Below are 19,254 nucleotides of genomic sequence, written 5' to 3' on the forward strand. Positions count from 1 at the left end.
CTCTCACTTCGGGCCACTTTTGCCAGCAGTCTGAATGCAGAGGTGATTGTTCAGTTTGCTGATGACGGCGCTGTTCTTACACTACACTGCTGTTGAATCTCAAACACTAAAGAGTTGAGTGAACTTTAGTAAAGGTGTGTGAACCTGTGACCGTCAGTGGAAAGGAAGTAGAGAGGGAAAACTGCACAATTTTTTCACTTTATTTCTCAGAATATGTTCACTGTGTTCATCTGCTCTGTCAGTCTGACATGATTATAGACGAGTGCACTATTTGTGCGATTTTAATTTGATAATGTTTATATCTGAAGTATTGCGTCATTAGAAACATACTTCCATAGGTCAAACAAACACTATGTTCAAGAGGGAACATCTCCAGTGGCAGCCAGTGTTTGATTTCTCAGTTCTTTGTGGGGTTGATCACTCTCCCCATGAACAACAGGCTAGAAGTGGCTTCATGGTACAGAAAGAAGAAAAAGGGCCTGTTGACAATGAAAGTGGCTGGCAGAGAATAAGCCGTGATTCCCACTGATGTGGCGGAGGCTGCGGTGGTGCCTTTCTCGTCCACCTCGATGACGGCTTTATGCAGCACCTGCACAACACAAACACATGGAATAAAGGGATATTAGCTGCTTCCATCCAAAGCTGCAAATTTAACAACTGCATAAAATTGGAATAAGGCATAAAACATTTGAGAATAAAGCAGCGTTTCTATCACTTGTTCAAAATCGTCACTTCCTGGGAAACTGGTGTTGCTGCAATCGTTTTTTTTTTTTTTTTTTTAGTTTTTTTTTTTTTTCTCTATCGTAAATGAGACTGGAAGACGAAATGCAGTCAAAGGCATTTATTAGGTTAATGTGCTTCCATCATAGTTTATGCCCTATATAAATAAAATTACCTTATAAGCTTTTATGCACATTTTTAGGATATCTGCATATCTTGGCATTTCTATCCAGCATTATTTATGCAATTACCCAAAATTCACATAAAAATAAGAGGACCGCTAATGTCAGTATGCGTGAGGCTACAGTAACCTGTGATATTTTCAGATGCCCCTCTTTGCTTAAACCCGTCAGGTTGGCTGAATCGAGGAAAACGCTGTCGATGCCCAGATGTGGAAGAATTTCATGCATGTTGTAAGACTGCTCCATCTTGAACTTGGGCAGATGAACCTCCAGTCTCCTAAACAAGAGAGAGTCAGAGAGGTATAAAAAAATCAATGATGATGGTTAAAATAGCTTAAATAAAGAGTTCCACCAAATATGAGAATTCATTTACACTCCCGTATGTCTTTTCCACACAGATATTGATAGTGATCATGTTTTGTCAGTCCTGCACTACAGTCTTACAATGCTTTGAGAAGATCCTATTTCATGAATTTAATTTACTGTTATGATGAAAAGGGTCTTGTTTATCAGTTTATCAGGGTTTTGGAAGAGCACAAGGCAGTGTTATTTTCCTATTTTTGAGATGCTGCAATAGTTTTCATTAATATTTTGAATTACTTACATTTTTATATTTTCTGTTTTCATTTTAAATTTAAAGTTTTAGTGTATACACTCATACTGTAGTGGCCAAAAGTGGTGTCTAGAAAAGGTAAATTGACATCACACTTTATTCAAATATTACTAAAAATGTGTTCAAGGATTTGTAATCATATGCGTAGTTGTGATTGATTGTTTTATTTGTGATAATGCCATGAAACATGCCAAATTAGTTTGAAATATAGTTTCACTGCAGTTTGCCTGTTTTTGCCAAATAATTTAGATAAATACCTTAACCAATTTTAGTGTTTTGTTCTTTCCTTATATTTAAAGTATTTTAAAAATGTTTAAACATATTTTCCTGATATATTGATGGTTTAATCAAACTTGAGTCCTCAATATTTCAAATATTATTCCATTATTTTACATTATTAAGTAACATTTTTTTGTTGTTGTTAAATATATATATATATATTTATATTATATATTTATATATATATATATATATATATATATATATTAGTTAAATATAATTAACCCTGATAAATGGTGACATGCTAATAGTGCGCAAAGTGAAAAGCAGCTCTGCACTGTAAAAGGTGTCATTCAAACAGAATGCATTTTTTTGTGGTTAAAACTGAAAAAAAGGCAAGGTCTAGAGACGTTTTTTTTTTAAAAAAAATTTTAACATGAGCAGGAGATTTTTTGAGTATTGTGCAAGATGCTCAAAAAACATGAGCGCAACAGTCAAACACATCCGTCTAGTGCATTTACATAGAAAAATAATGGAAAAGTAGTGCAGTGGAATGCAAAAACACATTCTGTGTGAACAGCCTCCAATTCTGCCCCTTACGTTCGCCTCATGTTTTTGATCCAGCCGAAGAATCGCTTAGCGTTGATCTCGTCATCTATGACGGTGTAATCAGCAGTGGCGTCGGGCAGGACAATGAGCAGTGCCGCTCCACCGCGGTACGGCAGACGCAGCACTCGAGCGTGCAGCTCACTGTCTTCAGCCGTAGAGAATTTATCCTCCTTAAACATCATGGGGACTTGAACGATGTTGTACTTGTCAACATAAAAGCGACTCATTTGCGTGCTGTTGGGGTCGAACGGATGGTCCCATTCACCTTGAAAACAAAGAGTTTTAGATGAAATGGCAATTGTTTTAAAGAAGTTCATTGCTGTTTCCACACTGCAAGAAATGATTTCATTCCTCAGTATTTTTGTCTTGTTTTCCAGTACAAATATCTAAACAATCTTAAATCGAGAGAATCAAAATTACTTAAGATATTAAGTCTTGTTTTCTGAAAAAAAAAATATTAAAATGAACCCCTGCCACTGAAGGAATTTTCCGGCAATCCATGTTTTCGCTGTTATACGGTAGGGGGCACTATTACACATCTTCTTGAAAGAGTACAGAATCTCCAGATCAAAACACAGGCGATGAAGCAGAAACAAGCGATAGAAGCATTGCTGATGCACATGTAAAATAATGTGATCATCGAATATCAAACCGCATATAAATAAAAACTCCCTAACGTTACTGAATGAATTGTCAAACCTATTAAGAGGAAACATCTGTGAAGCTTTGGAGGTGTTGATGGACTCGATCTACTCCATCTGTGTTTTAATCATCATTCTGAATCTGGACTAAATCTTCGACAAAAACGCAATTTTCTCAACTATTTGTTGAAAATGTCACATTTTTTTAATGAAACTTACCCACATTCAAATGTTGATAAAAAATAACGCATGAAGCTAGAATAAATTTTTTATTTTATTTTATATTTAAAGCAGAGGCTCTCTTTTTATATATTGCATATTCACATATTAATAAAACTAAATATTCTGGAGTACATGAAAGTTTTGAGAAGATCAAAGCAGGGAAAGAGTTAAGTGCGTTTTTGCTTAAAACAAGAACAAATATCTGCAGCCCACCTTTGCCACGTGGATGGATAATCTAAATGGAGTCCTTTAGGAAGTTTCACGAGTTCACACTTACAAATACTTAGAATACAAGAGTATGCGTATTTGGCGTGCTGTCCGGGAGGGCTCCGAGCTCATAATGTGGCCCAAACCCACAGTAATCCCCAAAAAAGCCAAAGAACTTGGGGCAGCAGCCAAGAATGTATTGACCCCCAAAAATGTGTGCTAAAAAAGTTGGCAGAGGGGAATTTTCGGGGAGGAGCCTGGTCGCTTGACTAGGAGGGCTCACTCAGTGTCTGATGGGAGCCTGCAGCTCACAGCATCGGATGGGTAAGCACTGCCAGTAGTCGAACAGGGTGCGAGTGATTTCAACCACTTGACCTGGGAGAAGTTGCACAGCATCCGACGGGAGCCTGCAGCTCACGGTATCAAACAGGCTAGCCCCGCCTGTGGCCTGATGGGCATACATGATTTTAACAACCTGGCAGACAGGGTCTGTGCAGCATCCACCAGGAGCCTGCAGCTCACAACATCGGACAGATCGGACATTGGCGTTCACCCCTCAGGAGGTTGCATCTTTGATGCCCTGTTTGCGCTTTTTGAGTTTATGTGGGAAGCAGCATTTTTCTCATTGGATTGTAGAAGCTATAGCTTTAGCACAACTCCTTTTGGAGTCCATGCATTCTACTAGGAGGATGGCTTCTTTGTAGGAATGTCGATTCAGGACATCTGTCTGATTGCAGGTTGGTCTGGTCAGAACACCTAGATTTTACAACCTTCAGATTTTACAACATCGGACAGACAAGCCCTGACGGACAATTGAAACTAGGGTGTGAGCAATTTCAACCGCCTGACTGGGAGGGTTCACACAGCATCCAATGGGAGCCTGCAGCTCACAGCATTGGACGGGTAAGTCCCACTAGCTGAATGGGGAAGAGAAAAACCAGGAGGGCACACACCAGGAGGGCCCACACAGCATTCGACAGGAGCCTGCAGCTCGCAGCATCAGACGGGTGATCTCACCCATCCAGTCAAACGGGGGTGAAAGCAATCTCAATCTCCCAACCTGGAGATCCCATATGGCAACCGAACAATCGGATGGGTGGGTTTGCCAGCAGTCGGCAGGTGTTACACAGGTAAGCCCTGCCATTCAGTCGAACAGGTTGTAAGTGATCCCAATGCCTGAACAGGAAGGTCCACGCACATCCAACAGGAGCCTGCAGCTCACAGCATTGGATGGGTGAGCCCCACTGGCAGGAGAACAGGGCCAGTGTGATTCTAGCCATCTGTCCAGGAGGGCCTGCACAGCATCCAACGGAAGCCTGCAGCTCACAGCACTGGACGGCCAAGCCCTACTGGCCATTCAAACGGGCATAACCAAGTTTGTTTCCCGACCGGGAGGGCCCACACAGCTACCAACAGGAGCCTGCAGCTCACAGCATCGGATGGGTGAGCCCCGCCACAAAGTGAACAGAGTGTGCATCGCTCCATCCGATGCTGTAAGCTGCAGACTCCCGTTGGTAGCTGTGTGGGCTCTCTCGGTCAGGAATCAAACTTGCTTATTCCCGTTCGGATGGCCGGTAGGGCTCGGCTGTCCTGCTGTGCCAGCCAAAGCAACGTCTGATGGGAGTATGCGGCTCTCGGCATTGAATGGACAGGCCCCACCAGCGGGAAAACAGTGTGTATGAGGTTGCTGGCTGAAGGGGCACAAATATGCTTTTCCCCTGACCAAGATCATGCCAGATCTCCTGGTAGCTCCCGTGGCCAATTCCATTATACATGGACCTGCTCTCTCAGGCGATGGGCACAATATGGCACCCCAGCATATGTCTGGCAGGTCAGTGTGACGGGCAGACTCTGACCATATCACAGCAAGTTTTGAACATGATTGCAGAAGCAAGAGCACCTTCGTCCAGGCGTCTCTATGGTTTAATGTGGAAGGTTTTTGTGTCTTGGGATGAAAGATGAAGACATGGAGAGTTGTGCTGTGTCTGTTGTTTTATCTTTTGACTGTCTGGATAAAGGGTGTACACCAGGTGTTTTTGTGGCTGCCATTTCAGCTTTCCATTCATACGTTGATCATTGCTCAGTGGGGAGGCATGTATTAGTGTTGAGATTTCTTTGGGGAGCGGGGCAGTCTCATCCTTCTCGCCCTAACTGGATTCCTGTCTGGGAATTGTCTCTAGTGCTTAGTGCAGTTTCCAAGCCACCATTTGAACCACTGCAGTTAAAGGTGCTCTCTCTTAAAGTGCCGCATTTACACACTTTGGTGTGTAGTAAAAGAGTAGGAGAACTGCAAGCACTGTCTATGAGCACTGCTTGTTTAGAGTTTAGTAGGAATGACTGTATGGTCAGGCTGACGCCCAGACGTGGTTATGTGCCCAAAGTGCTGTCTACGTCATTCAGGGCATAAGTTATAACACTGCAGGCGTTCACCCCTCAGGAGGTTGCATCTTTTATGCCCTGTTCGCGCTTTTCGAGTTTGTGGTCACCGTAAAGAGCTGCTGGTCTCGAAGCAGCATTTTCCTCATTGGATTGTAGAAGCTATAGCTTTAGCACAACACCTTTTGGAGTCCATGCATTCTACTAGGAGGATGGCTTCTTTGTAGGAATGTCGATTCAGGACATCTGTCTGATTGCAGGTTGGTCTGGTCAGAACACCTAGATTTTACAACCTTGAGATTTCCTCTATTGCAACACGTGTTGTCTGTGCAAAGACTGTAACGGAGACGTTTTCCCTTTAAGTTTATATTTCTGACCCCACAGACAGATGTTTTTGTTTTAAGCAAAAACTTTTTCAGAAAACAAACAACACTTTATATTTTGTCATTTTGCTTCTCCAGTAAATGTATTTTCATTTAAGAATGCTTATATATTTGTACTGAAAAAGAGAAAACCTTTTTTTTTCTTTGCAGTGCATGTGCAGAGAAACTCACCCTGATAGAAAATGGTGTTGAGGAGCATCATCTTTGTCAGTGGTTCGATACTCGTCACCATTTCATTCACTTTATTGCCGGTCTTTCTGCTCACATACTCATTGACGATACTCTTGCTCAGCTCGGCTTTACTGAAATCCACATTGTTCACATCAGCACCAAAGAACGTCTTGATCTGATCGCTGAAGTTGCTCTCGACTTGAAATCGCTCGTCTACAAAGAGTGCAGTGCCCTGCTCCATCTTCAGTTTTCTGTCCTGTGAGATGTTCTTCTGCAGCTGCTCATAGAGCCTTGGGACGAGCAAAGCATCTCCATTTCCTTCTAAAGAGTCCAGATTCAGTCCCTTCAAGATCTGACTGCGTGTCGAGCCCTTGGCACCCAGTAAGAGCGTGGCAAAAGATGTGGAAATGCTCAGCGGTGAGAAAAATACGTTTTTGTCATGATAACTTGATATCTTGCGATAGAGGTTCATGGCAAAGTCAATATTTTTGAAGGCCAGATCAGTGACATCAGGAGTTTTGGGCTCTTGACTTTTGAGAACGCAGAGAAAGCCAGACAAATAAATGAGGGTGAACAGCACTTTTAACTCCATTTTATAACCTTGTTTGTCGAAAATCCCTTGACCTGAAGATATATAATATAAAAAACAGCTGACTATATTGACATTTCATAAGCAATGCAGACACAAGAACACCCACTTAAATACATACTGAAACATTAGTACTGTTAGCTGTGCATGCTTTTGTTACAACAATTCACACCATATAAACTACAAAATAATAATCTGTCTGTGAAACCATTCTGTACTAACGGAAGTACTAAAAGCACCAAACATGGTGGCAAAACCCTGAACAATAAAAAAACCCTAACATCTGAAAATGATAACTATAAATACACGCGTAAAATAACATTTATACTCACCGACAGACTGCAGAGGAAGATCTTGTGTTGTCTGTTATGTTCTGACTGTTTGCAGAGACAAAGTTCAGTGTGCATTAGAGATTATCTATTAACAATCAAACAATTTCCAGCCTAAAGACTGAGATGGATCAATGACGTCAGATCACCAGGTTCTTCTGACTTAAGTTTGAGTTTTGATGACATCTTGAGTTGGTACTTCATTAAGAATGATTGTAGGAAACTCACTACAATTTCATATCTACATATTTTTAACATCACAACAACTTAAAGGGATTGATCACCCACAAATGAACTGTGTCATCATTTACTTGCCTTTATGTCGTTCCAAACCTGTATGACTTTCTTTCTTCTGTGGAACACAAAAGTTCTTGTCCATACAATGAGTCAGTGGAGTCAATGAGAGTCAATGGTGTATAAAACAACACTGGACCCCACTGACCTTCATGAACAAAACAACTGAATGTTCTTCAAATATCTTCTTTTATGTTCCACAGAAGAAAGAAAGTCATAGAGGGTGAGTAAAGGATGACCGAATGATTATTTTGCACAACTACGTCATTTTTTTTTCACATGAAGCGTCGAAGTGAGTTTGAATCATAATCACAACTGAAGGTAAACTCAGATGTGAAGATGGTGGATGATCAGTCAAGCTTAACTGTGTAACGAGTATAAAATCAGCTGCGGATCATTTTCAGTCTAACATGAGAAATCACATGTAGGTCATTCCTACAGTGTGGTGGATCGTATGTCTCCATGAAAGAATCCTGCATAAACTTTACATAAAATGTTAATCAACTTTTAGCCACATGGTTTTCCATGCATAGATGTACCCTAATTAACACAATTCATATTGATTAGTGCCTAATATATATTTTTAAAAAAACAACTTTTGTGTGGCAAATTCCCACATCCCCAATCATGTTTTCTTAACTTTACTTTGAAATAAAGGTTATATATTTCCAAATTACCAATTTTGATTATTAAATTCAATTATTCCCTTTTGACATAAAATATGATTCATTGATACATTTTTTTAAATGTGTGAAACCACTAAATTAGTTTGTCCCTCAAACTCTACTAGCCTTTTAAAATCCTAAGCATACACCCTAAATCACATGATTTGCAAGAAGTGACATCATTTCCATGGAGGGAAAGCAAATCTAACAAAGTAAGTATCAGTAATAAACTTTCTCTCTTTTCCTCATGTTTAGAAAACGTTTCTAATAGCATAAAACATAATGTCCACCCTGTTGTCAATTTATATGGGACATCAAAATGTTTATGTTTTAAAACAGATTTTATACATTTATTAAAATTATTCCTAAACCTTGATCTGCTAGCATGTTGTTCTTTCCTAGCTAGTATAGATCTTCATTAGCTTAAAGTGGACCTATTATGCCCCTTTCACAAGATGTAATATAAGTCTCTGGTGTCTCCAGAATGTGTCTGTGAAGTTTCAGCTCAAAATCCCCCACAGATCATTTATTATAGTTTGTCAAATTTGCCCCTATTTGGGTGTGAGCAAAAACACGCCGTTTTTGTGTGTGTCCCTTTAAATGCAAATGAGCTGCTGCTGCTTTAACAGCTCAACAACAACAAAGCTGGAGAATCTCACGCAGCCAAAATGAGGATTGTCAGTAACGGTGTTCAGCCTTACATTGTTCAAACCGGAGTCGACACTGATGGAGAGACTCAGGAAGAAGTTACAACTTTTAGACGTTTCTGAATGGTTAGTGGATAAATTGATGTAGTTGCTGTGGAGTTGATTCAACTCATCCACTAGCATGTGCCGTCATGTTCATCTTTTGCGCAAAACCCGTATGGACGCCCACTATACCTGTTTGCCAAACAGAGTCACACACACCAGGCTAACGTTTATGATTGCTATCAGATGCTGTGAATGGTCTAATATTTTTTCCAAAATATCGCTCTGACAGAAATGCTCTTTTTTAATCAATCAATCGTGCCAGGGTCAACTTCAGGCTATCCAAGCTAGCGAGACTCTAAATCAGGGGTGTCCAAACTCGGTCCTGGAGGGCCACTGTCCTGCAGAGTTTAGCTCCAACTTATCACAACACACCTGCCTGTATGCCTCAAAACATTGATTAGCTGGTTCAGGTGTGTTTAATTGGGGTTGGAGCTAAACTCTCCAGGACAGTGGCCCTCCAGGAGCAGGATTGGACACCCCTGCTCTAAATAGTGTTCAGTGCTCATCTGTGGAGCAACGACAGAACAGTTAGCAAACTTTGCTCCAACTTTTGCAATGACATTAGAACTGGTACACCGGTGTCGCTTGCGAAAACAAAATGGTGTTGCCGTGGGTGGAAACGTGCAGACTAAGGGGTGGTAATATTATAATAAGATCCTTTTCCTACATCACTAGAGGAGTGAAATCTGAACAGCTCGTTTTTTCACATGCTTGCAGAGAAAGGCTTACCAAAACAAAGTTACTGGGTTGTGCTTTTTCACGTTTTCTGGGTTGGTAGATGCACAGGGGACCTCATAGCACTTAAACATGGGAAAAAGTCAGATTTTCATATATGATAGAACACATTGTATTGTAGAAGTGTCATGTAACATGGTGGACAAATGTCATAGAATGTTAAATATTTGGTGAGGATGATTCGGTTATACTAACCTGAGCTTGACCAGTTTACTGGTGGACAGAGATGTTCTTCCTCTGAAATGCCTAAAAAACAATTGACTTTTAAAAAGTTTTTTTCAACAAACCAGCTCAGTCCAAAATCCACCAAACTGTAGGAAAGATCCATGTACATGAATTCATTTGTTTCGCTGCTTGACGAAGATGCTTCACTAAGAAAATCTCTTCTGTTGTTTGATTTTTGTTTAATTCTATATGATTAAATGTTGGAACATTTCAGATTTCACTTTGACTTGATGTTTTTGACATCACTGCATCGTTTAAACTAAGATGACTAAAGCGACGATAAAGAGAGTTTTGTGTGACTGCTAGTCATCAGCCATCGTGAATGAAACTAAATGCTGGAGGAACATCTGACGTCTTCAAGCGACTCACAGAATGCACATAATCCAGAGAGAAGGAACAAAGGAAAACCACTCGAGGGGAAAACAAATATTTTTATTTAAGAAGCAAAAAGTGTATATAGAAGTGCAAGAATAATCAATCACTTAAAAACTATTGCTGAATGTGAGACGAATTTGGAAACAGAATCAAAAGCGCTGCTGCCTGCAAACAAATGGGGGACGACTGATAAATGACTAAAACAAGTGAAGGTCTGAATCTGTGTGATGATTGGTGCACACGTGAGCGCTGATGGACATCATTTCATCACTGACTGCACTGGAACTCGCTGGTCAACCATCTGCCCTCACGCACACTGTGCTCTCTACCTAGTGCGCATGAGAGTCAACCTTCACGAGGGGATGAATCATAGATATGGGCACGTGTCACACGCCGGCGAAGACGCCGCTCACCTGTGACAGTAGACGGCAATTCATTACAGTCCACAGAGGAAAAGAGGAAAGAGATCCAGTAACCCAATAAAGCCGAATGGTCCCAGAATGCACGAGTGATCCCACTTTAACAGCTTCCTCCTGTCGCTCTCAGTCTGAGGAAGAGGAATGTACCGGGGTAAAAGCTTCCCTTTGACCTCATTCAACTTAAATCGGTCAAGAGAAGCTAAACGAATGTCCCTTTATTAACACAGCAGGACCCAACCGGAGTCCCAGAGACGTGATTCCCATCGGGTAGCGTTCAGAGCGTCCGGCGCTGTCAACGTCGCCGCTGGATGGTCACTGGTTGGGTTTGGTCCCGCTGTCCTTCACTTCGCCTGCCAACGACACACAGCAAAACAACAACATCTGCTGAGGAGTGTAGATCCTGTGGCCACTGCATAAATGGCTTAGACTTGTCTTACAAGTTAGTCATCTCTTGCTTTCCTTCACAACTGAGGGGTTACTTGCATAAACATAGCCACTATGTAAAGACTGTTGCTGCATCAGAAATTGAATACTTCCCTAATATATATAGTATGCAAAAAAGTACTGTAGTATAGTAGGCAGAAAGTACCGGATGACCTAATACTTCCGCTCAGGTGAGTGTGCATTTGATGGACACTTTACTATCCCATGAGGCCACAGGAGAGGATTTATCAATGGCGGTGAACACTAACAACATGGCAGATTTAGTATGTCTGAATTTCATTCATACTATTCACATACATACTATATAGAACATACTTTTATAACAGTGGCGAAGTAAATTCGAATTCAAATGTAGAACCAGCATGTGATTTCAGATGCAGTGTGTGTCTTAAGAACTAGTTTGACTAACTAACAGTTAACCAATTGGCCTTACTTTTCCAATTCAAATTAGATCAATCTACCTTTTTAAGTAACTTACTTTAACCCCTTAACTGTTGCTAGTGGGATGCTTGGTGCTGTTTTTATTTATTATATTATTATTCATTCATTTCACACAGACTGATATATTTCAAATGTTTATTTCTTTTAATTTTGATGATGATTATAACTGACAAATGAGGAAAATCCCAAATTCAGTATCTCAGAAAATTAGAATATTACTTAAGACCAATACAAAGAAAGGATTTTTAGAAATCTTGGCCAACTGAAAAGTGTGAACATGGAAAGTATGAGCATGTACAGCACTCAATACTTAGTTGGGGCTCCTTTTGCCTGAATTACTGCAGCAATGCGGCGTGGCATGGAGTCGATCAGTCTGTGGCACTGCTCAGGTGTTATGAGAGCCCAGGTTGCTCTGATAGTGGCCTTCAGCTCTTCTGCATTGTTGGGTCTGGCATATCACATCTTCCTCTTCACAATAAGGTTAGGCGAGTTTGCTGGCCAATTAAGAACAGGGATACAATGGTACTTAAACCAGGTACTGGTAGCTTTGGCACTGTGTACAGGTTCCAAGTCCTGTTGGAAAATGAAATCTGCATCTCCATAAAGTTGGTCAGCAGCAGGAAGCATGAAGTGCTCTAAAACTTCCTGGTATACGGCTGCGTTGACCTTGGACCTCAGAAAACACAGTAGACAAACACCAGCAGATGACATGGCACCCCAAACCATCACTGACCGTGGAAACTTTACACTGGATCTCAAGCAACGTGGATTGTGTGCCTCTCCTCTCTTCCTCCAGACTCTGGGACCCTGATTTCCAAAGGAAATGCAAAATTTACTTTCATCAGAGAACATAACTTTGGACCACTCAGCAGCAGTCCAGTCCTTTTTGTCTTTAGATGCTTCTGACGCTGTCTGTTGTTCAAGAGTGGCTTGACACAATGAATGCGACAGCTGAAACCCATGTCTTGCATACGTCTGTGCGTAGTGGTTCTTGAAGCCCTGACTCCAGCTGCAGTCCACTCTTTATGAATCTTCCCCACATTTTTGAATGGGTTTTGTTTCACAATCCTCTCCAGGGTGCGGTTATCCCTATTGCTTGTACACTTTTTTCTACCACATCTTTTCCTCCCCTTCGCCTCTCTATTAATGTGCTTGGACACAGAGCTCTTTGAACAGCCAGTCTCTTTTGCAATGACCTTTTGTGTCTTGCCCTCCTTGTGCAAGGTGTCAATGGTCGTCTTTTGGACAACTGTCAAGTCAGCAGTCTTCCCCATAATTGTGTAGTCTACAGAACTAGACTGAGAGACCATTTAAAGACCTTTGCAGGTGTTTTGAGTTAATTAGCTGATTAGAGTGTGGCACCAGGTGTCTTCAATATTGAACCTTTTCACAATATTCTAAGTTTCTGAGATTCTGAATTTGGGATTTTCCTTAGTTGTCAGTTATAATCATCAAAATTAAAAGAAATAAACATTTGAAATATATCAGTCTGTGTGTAATGAATGAATATAATATACAAGTTTCACTTTTTGAGTGGAAGTAGTGAAATAAATCAACTTTTTGATGATATTCTAATTATATGACCAGCACCTGTATATTCAGTATAATTCAAAGGCTTAAAAACTCATCCTGTGAAAACTTTTTTTAAATTGGGCATTGCGTTACCATGGAAACGATACTTTAAATCCTTTTAGCGGGCATATTACAAAAATTATTTTAACTAATTAATAATAGATTTTTCTAATCCTTACAAAACACATATCGTTGGAAAGGTCGGATTCTCAAGCTTCCATATATGCCATCTGTTTTGAGATATAAGTGATATTTGGACAGAAATGTATTAATTTGTTACAGGAGAATTCATCAAAAAAAAAAAAAATCGATGGAATGTGGGTGACGCCCGGTGGCTATTTTTGGTAAAACGCCTTAACAAGCTCTCATGGGAACTTAAATTTTTGTGATATCAGCTTCATATTCGAATACAACTTAGTTAGACGTACGGCTTTGATTTTATATCAATTTTAGATTCAAAATGATTTTGTAAAATATATACTTTATATAAAATAAAAATTAGTACAGTAAATTTGATTTACAGCAAATTTAAACTTTTTCATACTTTCATTTTTTGAATGCAACAATCTGCTTAGTGTCTTCTTTAAAACAAGACCAAACTAAGGTCTATATTCCAAAGCATTCTTGAATTGACCCTTCGCTGGAGTTTGATTGACAGGCGATCTAACCAATCATAACGCCGAATCCACAGTCAGGAGTTAGAAGATTAACCTCTTGAAACTTGAAAAATGGTGTGTATTTATGTCTCTCCGCGTTTTAAATAACATTACTTCTGATGTTCATTCATGTTTATTTGATGCTATAAATGAACTGATGATGAGCTGAGGCGCTACAGCAATCTGTCACGACACTTTAAAGAGCCACAAAATTGTTTTAATTGTTCGAATTTCTTTAAAAACAAAAATACACAGTTTGAAAGCTGGGACTTTCTGTCGACGTGTTGTCAGTGTCCTCTTTGCTCCACGATGTATTTTACACTGCTTGTGGCATGACAGCGCCATGGCTTGTCGGACAAAGCAACAGTAAACACATCTTCCAGCTCTTTAGATACAGCTTGGTTCGAGTCGGATTGATTTCTCACCACTACATATGGGCCGAAACCACCTCATTCAGACGGATTGCTTTGGTGCAGATCCAAGCACGATTGCAATGTTCCTATATATGTCTAAACGAACCAAACTAAGAGAGAAAAGATGGTAGGTTCTGAAACAAACGCTCCATATGAGCTGGGTGTGAGACCGATAACCCCTTGGCTAAACAGCTAGTTGGATAAACCAGTTCTTAAGACAGTTCTGGATCTAGGAACCCACAGCAGCACTCGCTCACATGACGTGAGAGATTGATCTGGTGGCATTAATAGCTAGTAATGAGCTCGAGTGTTCAAAGATTTATAAAGCAGAAGGATTTCTTCACACCAGACGTCTGTTTCTATAATCAGGAGGACTGAAAGCAGAAAGACAGAATGACTTACTGGCGGTGCTGCTGTCGTGAGCCTGTTGCTGCCTGTGAGAAGATCAGACGATCATCACTTACTCTGATTGAACTTGTATGATCGCAGTATCATGAGTGTACTGCAGTCACGCTCACCTGTCGAAGTAGGCCTGTCTCCTCCTTCGCAGCTCCTCTGCAGTGAGCGTCTCCTCGCTGCTTCCTGATTCGTGAGACGAGCCCGCCGTCACAACCGCATTGGGGCTTGTGGGATCGCTGCCGCCTACATCCATTAAAGTCACCATTAAATCAAAACTGACAATTCTTATTTTTTTATGGAATATTGCAGTGTTTATTCTAAATTATTTATTCCTGCACATCATTATTGTTTTAAATTCATGTTCCTCATAATCTTGAATCAGAATATCTTCCTCTTGCAGCATCTCTTCTCTTCTCTGATGATGAGGGCGGGGCAACCTGTCACTCACATGAGATCCACCAATAGCAAACCACAACCATCCAATCAATTCCCCACAGACAAAAATCAAGCCCCGCCCTATATTTGTTTTATACAGGAACAAAAGACGAGCACAACTAAAAAATAACAAACTAAAAAATGTTACTTGAAATAAAATAAACGTCAACTATAAAACTTATTTTAGTTCAGCTATTTCCATTTCGTTTAACTTGACGTACTAAGATTAACTCAGTTTGATTTAAGGAATCAGATTAATAGAATCATAAAGGGCTCTACAGTTATTTTAATTGGCTGAACCATTAGCATCGATTATTGAATGAATCACTGAACTCACTGAAAGAAGTGACACCAATAAAAAAAGAAACACTCTCATTAATGTATCGCTCTTCAACTTCATCCTCTGTGTAAAGGCGTGTTACGAGCAGCGTGTGTTTCTCACCCTGCATGCTGAGCTGAATGGCTCTGCGCAGGTCGGCCTCCTCATCCTCCACCTCCATGTGCTGTCTGCTGAGAGCCAGAGCCTTCCTCAGCTCCTCCTCATCCTCATCCAGCGGCGCTTCATCCCCGGGGACTGGTGTGTCTGACACAGGCTGCACTGACATCCTGATCAACAGCACACACTCGTCAGAGACGCACAAACTCAACGTGCAGACACCTTAGATAGCAGTGTAATCCATGGCTAGGCATTACACCATTCTCAAAGGATTAGTTCACTTCAGAATTAACATTTCCTGATGATTTACTCACCTCCATGTCATCCAAGATGTTGATGTCTTTCTTTCTTCAGTGTAAAAGAAATGAATGTTTTTGATGAAAACATTCAGGATTTTTCTCCATATAGTGGACTTCACTGGGGTTCAACGGGTTGAAGGTCCAAATGTCAGTTTCAGTGCAGCTTCAAAGAGCTCTACATGATCCCAGACGAGGAATAAGAGTCTTATCTAGAGAAACCACTGGACATTTTCTAAAAAAAAAAAAAAATTATCTACTTTTTAACCACAAATGCTCATCTTGCACTGCTCTGTGATGCTCCACACATAACGTAATCACATTGGAAAGGTCACGCGTGATGTAGGTGGAAGTACCGATCCATTGTTTACAAAGCGAACGTGCAAAGATTAAGTCAAACGCACTTTACCAAAAAAAGGTAAAATAACGATGTCGTACAATTTTGAAGTTGGAGGAGAAAATGAGATGTTTTTACATGAGATGGAGTTTTTCACCGTACAGCGGTACTTCCTCCTACGTCACGCATGACCTTACCAACATTATGCAATGCGTGGAGCATCACAGAGCAGTGCAAGACGAGCATTTGTGGTTAAAAAGTATTTTAATTTAAATTTTTTTTTTAAGAAAATGAGCAATGGTTTCTCTAGATAAGACTCTTATTCCTCGACCTTCAACCCGTTGAACCCCAGTGAAGTATACTATATGGAGAAAAATCCTGGAATGTTTTCCTCAAAATTTCATTTCAACTGAAAAGAGAAAGACATGAACATCTTGGATGACATGGCAGTGAGTAAATTATCAGGAAATTTTAATTCTGAAGTGAACTAATCCTTTAATTTTCTCATAATATCCACTGCAGCATCAGCTCTTTTCTCAGTGTCTGAAATGGTTCATTCAAGGATTTGCTATCTCTAAACCCTGCCTTTCTGAGAAGCTACTCTGCTCTGATTGGTCAGATGACCTAGTTTGTTGTGATTGGACCAAATGATCATATCTGAATCTTAGCACCTGATTCACAGTGATACAAACAGTAACGATGGTGTCATATCAATGTCATCAAAGTGGATTTGCTTTGGCAGCAGAAAACAGTGTCTTCTCAACTTGAACAACACGAACCAAACTCTTCCAGTCTCAGATACAACTACAGTGATTGAGGGCGAGGTTAAAGAGACGTGTTTTTCAAAGTGTTGTTTTTTGGCAAATTGCATGAAAACCAATGGGGGTCAATATGACCAAATTGTCACCAAAATCTGTACAGCCTTTCCAAAACACATCTGTGTTTCATGCACATTCATCAAAAATCAGAAAGAAATATTTCAGAGTGTTTCAAGCAGTTTAAAAATGGAATATAGGTCACACACAACAGTAGGATGAAGATGGACGTGTCTTGCTCTATATGTCATGTGACGAGAGTCAGCGCACCTCTGGGCCTCGTCCTCTCCGATCAGCTTCGGCCGCTGCTGTTGCTCCACTCGCATGATCCGCAAAATCTGATCGGCTTCACAATCTGGCAGGTTTCCCCGGATCACAAATATAGAATAACCTGCAGAGAAGTTCAGCTGAACTCAATTTCCAGGCATTACGCATGTGGACACACCACGATAAGAGCTCATGTGATACATGGTCATGTAAGAATTTTACCTTCTTGTTGTAGCTGCGCTAAGAAAAGGGCTAAGTAAGTGTCTGATATGAGCTCTGGTCCGGTCAACAGCGAGTTCAGATTAAACCACTAGATTAAGAGAAAGAAACAGGCTGGTAAACTGATCATCTCACACAGCTGCCGCTCATTTGAGACTGTGACACAGCGATTGTGACGGTAATCCATACGACCCCAGTGGATGAATCTATGTCTTCTGAAGCCATCAACTCATCCACTGGGGTCGTATGGATTACCGGGTGTGTCAAATGAGCGGCAGCCATTCACTTGCATTATATAGGGTAGTGTTTCCCAACCCTGTTCCTTGAGGCACACCAACGCTGCACATTTTGCATGTCTCTTTAATCAAACACACCTGATTCAAGTCATCAGCTCATTAGTAGAGACTCCAAGACCTGAAATGGGTGTGTCAGACAAAGGAGACATGCAAAATGTGCAGTGTTGGTGTGCCTCCAGGAACAGGGTTGGGAAACGCTAATATAGGGCCCTATCATACACCCGGAGCAATTTTTTTTTGCTAGTTTCAGCCTGACGCACTTATCATTTTGACATTCAGCGCCACATTGTTTAAATAGCAAACGCAATTGCACCCATCTGTCCACCCATGGGCGTGCTGGTCTTAAAACAAAGTGTTTTCAGGTGCATTGTTGGCATGTTGCTATTTTGAGGCAAATGAAAACGACTGCACCATTGACTAACTGAAACCTGCTCTAAAGTCAATGGCGCAGTATTTTTTGTGTTATTTAATGGGTGCTTTAGTAATATGCACCTATATGTGGGTGCACGACACGTGTACACTCTGACGTGCAGCAGCACACAAACATGCCAAATATTAAAAATAAAATGATCTTTATGCTTGCAAATTCCGCCACGTAAATAGCGAATACACAATGGCGCAAATGCAACTGGCTTTTAAAGGGAATGGGAGATGAGACTCTGATTGGTTTATTGCATGTTATGCCCAAAACACACCCATGACTCATTAAGAGACTGGGTACAACCCTTTTGGACCATTAAACTAGCAAAAGAGGATTCGACACGCCCTATGTGCACCTGCGCTTCAGACCATGTGCTCAGATTGTTAAAATAGGGCCCACAGACTCACACTTGTTTGTGTTTATCTGAAGAAAGAAAGTCATATAAATTGGGGATGGCATGAGGGGAAGTAAATGATGAGAGAACTTTCATTTTTGGGTGAACTATCCCTTTAAAGGCACACTATGTAAGATCTTTGGGTTAAAATATCCAAAAACCACTAGAGCAATGTTATATATTTTGTTGACTTGTGTATTTACCTTATCCCAGATGTTTCCAAAAATGTTTAAAACCATTTTAACCAGGACACGGACGGTCTATCAATGACATCATACCCGCGTTACCCTTGGATTACCCTTGGTTTGATTTTGAAGAAACCATGGAAACACCAAAGACGCTTTAATATATATGCTCTGCTTCATACTACAGTAACGTTAATAATCTCTTCCATGACCATGATTTCTAACCGAGTCCCGTCGGATTCTTTTTCACCAGCTGTAGACGTGAAGACAACACCTCCCATGATTCCTCGAAATCAAGGCGTTATCAAGCTACACCTTTGTTTTGAATAAGCGACCTCTAGTGGTGAAAATTTACATAGTGTGCCTTTAAGCTCATAATTGCAGCAACCATAATTTTCCAGTCTGACCTTTTTTTGGGGTGTTGAAGAAACTGATGCATAAATATAATGTAGTATTTTGATGGTCAAAAAAATGAAAGAAAGATAAAATCATGAATTTCGTA

The 19,254-nt window shown here is 40.6% G+C and overlaps 2 protein-coding genes across 4 annotated transcripts in view; both read right to left on the reverse strand.

Moving 5' to 3' along the window:
- On the reverse strand, positions 1-7,584 carry serpina10b (serpin peptidase inhibitor, clade A (alpha-1 antiproteinase, antitrypsin), member 10b). The gene is made up of 5 exons (XM_067367192.1): positions 7,265-7,584; positions 6,344-6,967; positions 2,335-2,608; positions 1,032-1,179; positions 1-589 (listed from the first exon to the last, which is right to left on the reverse strand). Exons 2-5 carry the CDS (start codon positions 6,933-6,935, stop codon positions 398-400), a joined length of 1,206 nt encoding a protein of 401 aa, XP_067223293.1. The 5' UTR covers positions 6,936-6,967; positions 7,265-7,584; the 3' UTR covers positions 1-397.
- Positions 7,263-19,254, reverse strand: part of atxn3 (ataxin 3) — a 21,087-nt gene continuing 9,095 nt past the window's right edge. Inside the window, exons 6-12 of one of the 3 annotated variants that reach the window (XM_067367194.1) lie at positions 17,460-17,547; positions 17,241-17,361; positions 15,529-15,692; positions 14,771-14,894; positions 14,655-14,686; positions 9,702-11,076; positions 7,263-7,309 (exon numbers count right to left, since the gene is read on the reverse strand). In XM_067367194.1, coding sequence (XP_067223295.1) covers positions 11,039-11,076; positions 14,655-14,686; positions 14,771-14,894; positions 15,529-15,692; positions 17,241-17,361; positions 17,460-17,547 — 567 coding nt within the window. In that variant the 3' untranslated portion in view covers positions 7,263-7,309; positions 9,702-11,038. Of the gene's footprint in view, positions 7,310-9,701; positions 11,080-14,653; positions 14,687-14,770; positions 14,895-15,528; positions 15,693-17,240; positions 17,362-17,459; positions 17,548-19,254 lie in introns of all 3 variants that reach the window. The other 2 variants (XM_067367193.1, XM_067367195.1) reach the window with 2 other exon arrangements.

This window comes from Chanodichthys erythropterus, chromosome 18 (assembly GCF_024489055.1).
Source record: "Chanodichthys erythropterus isolate Z2021 chromosome 18, ASM2448905v1, whole genome shotgun sequence".
Classification (NCBI taxonomy): Eukaryota; Metazoa; Chordata; class Actinopteri; order Cypriniformes; family Xenocyprididae; genus Chanodichthys; species Chanodichthys erythropterus.

Coding starts and splice junctions, on each gene's coding strand:
- serpina10b (XM_067367192.1), bottom strand. CDS start 6,935: ATGGAGTTAAAAGTGCTGTTCACCCTCATTTATTTGTCTGGCTTTCTC. Junction 2,609..6,343: donor CAACACCATTTTCTATCAGG/GTGAGTTTCTCT, acceptor TTTGTTTTCAAG/GTGAATGGGACCATCCGTTC. Junction 1,180..2,334: donor ATCAAAAACATGAGGCGAAC/GTAAGGGGCAGA, acceptor TCTCTTGTTTAG/GAGACTGGAGGTTCATCTGC.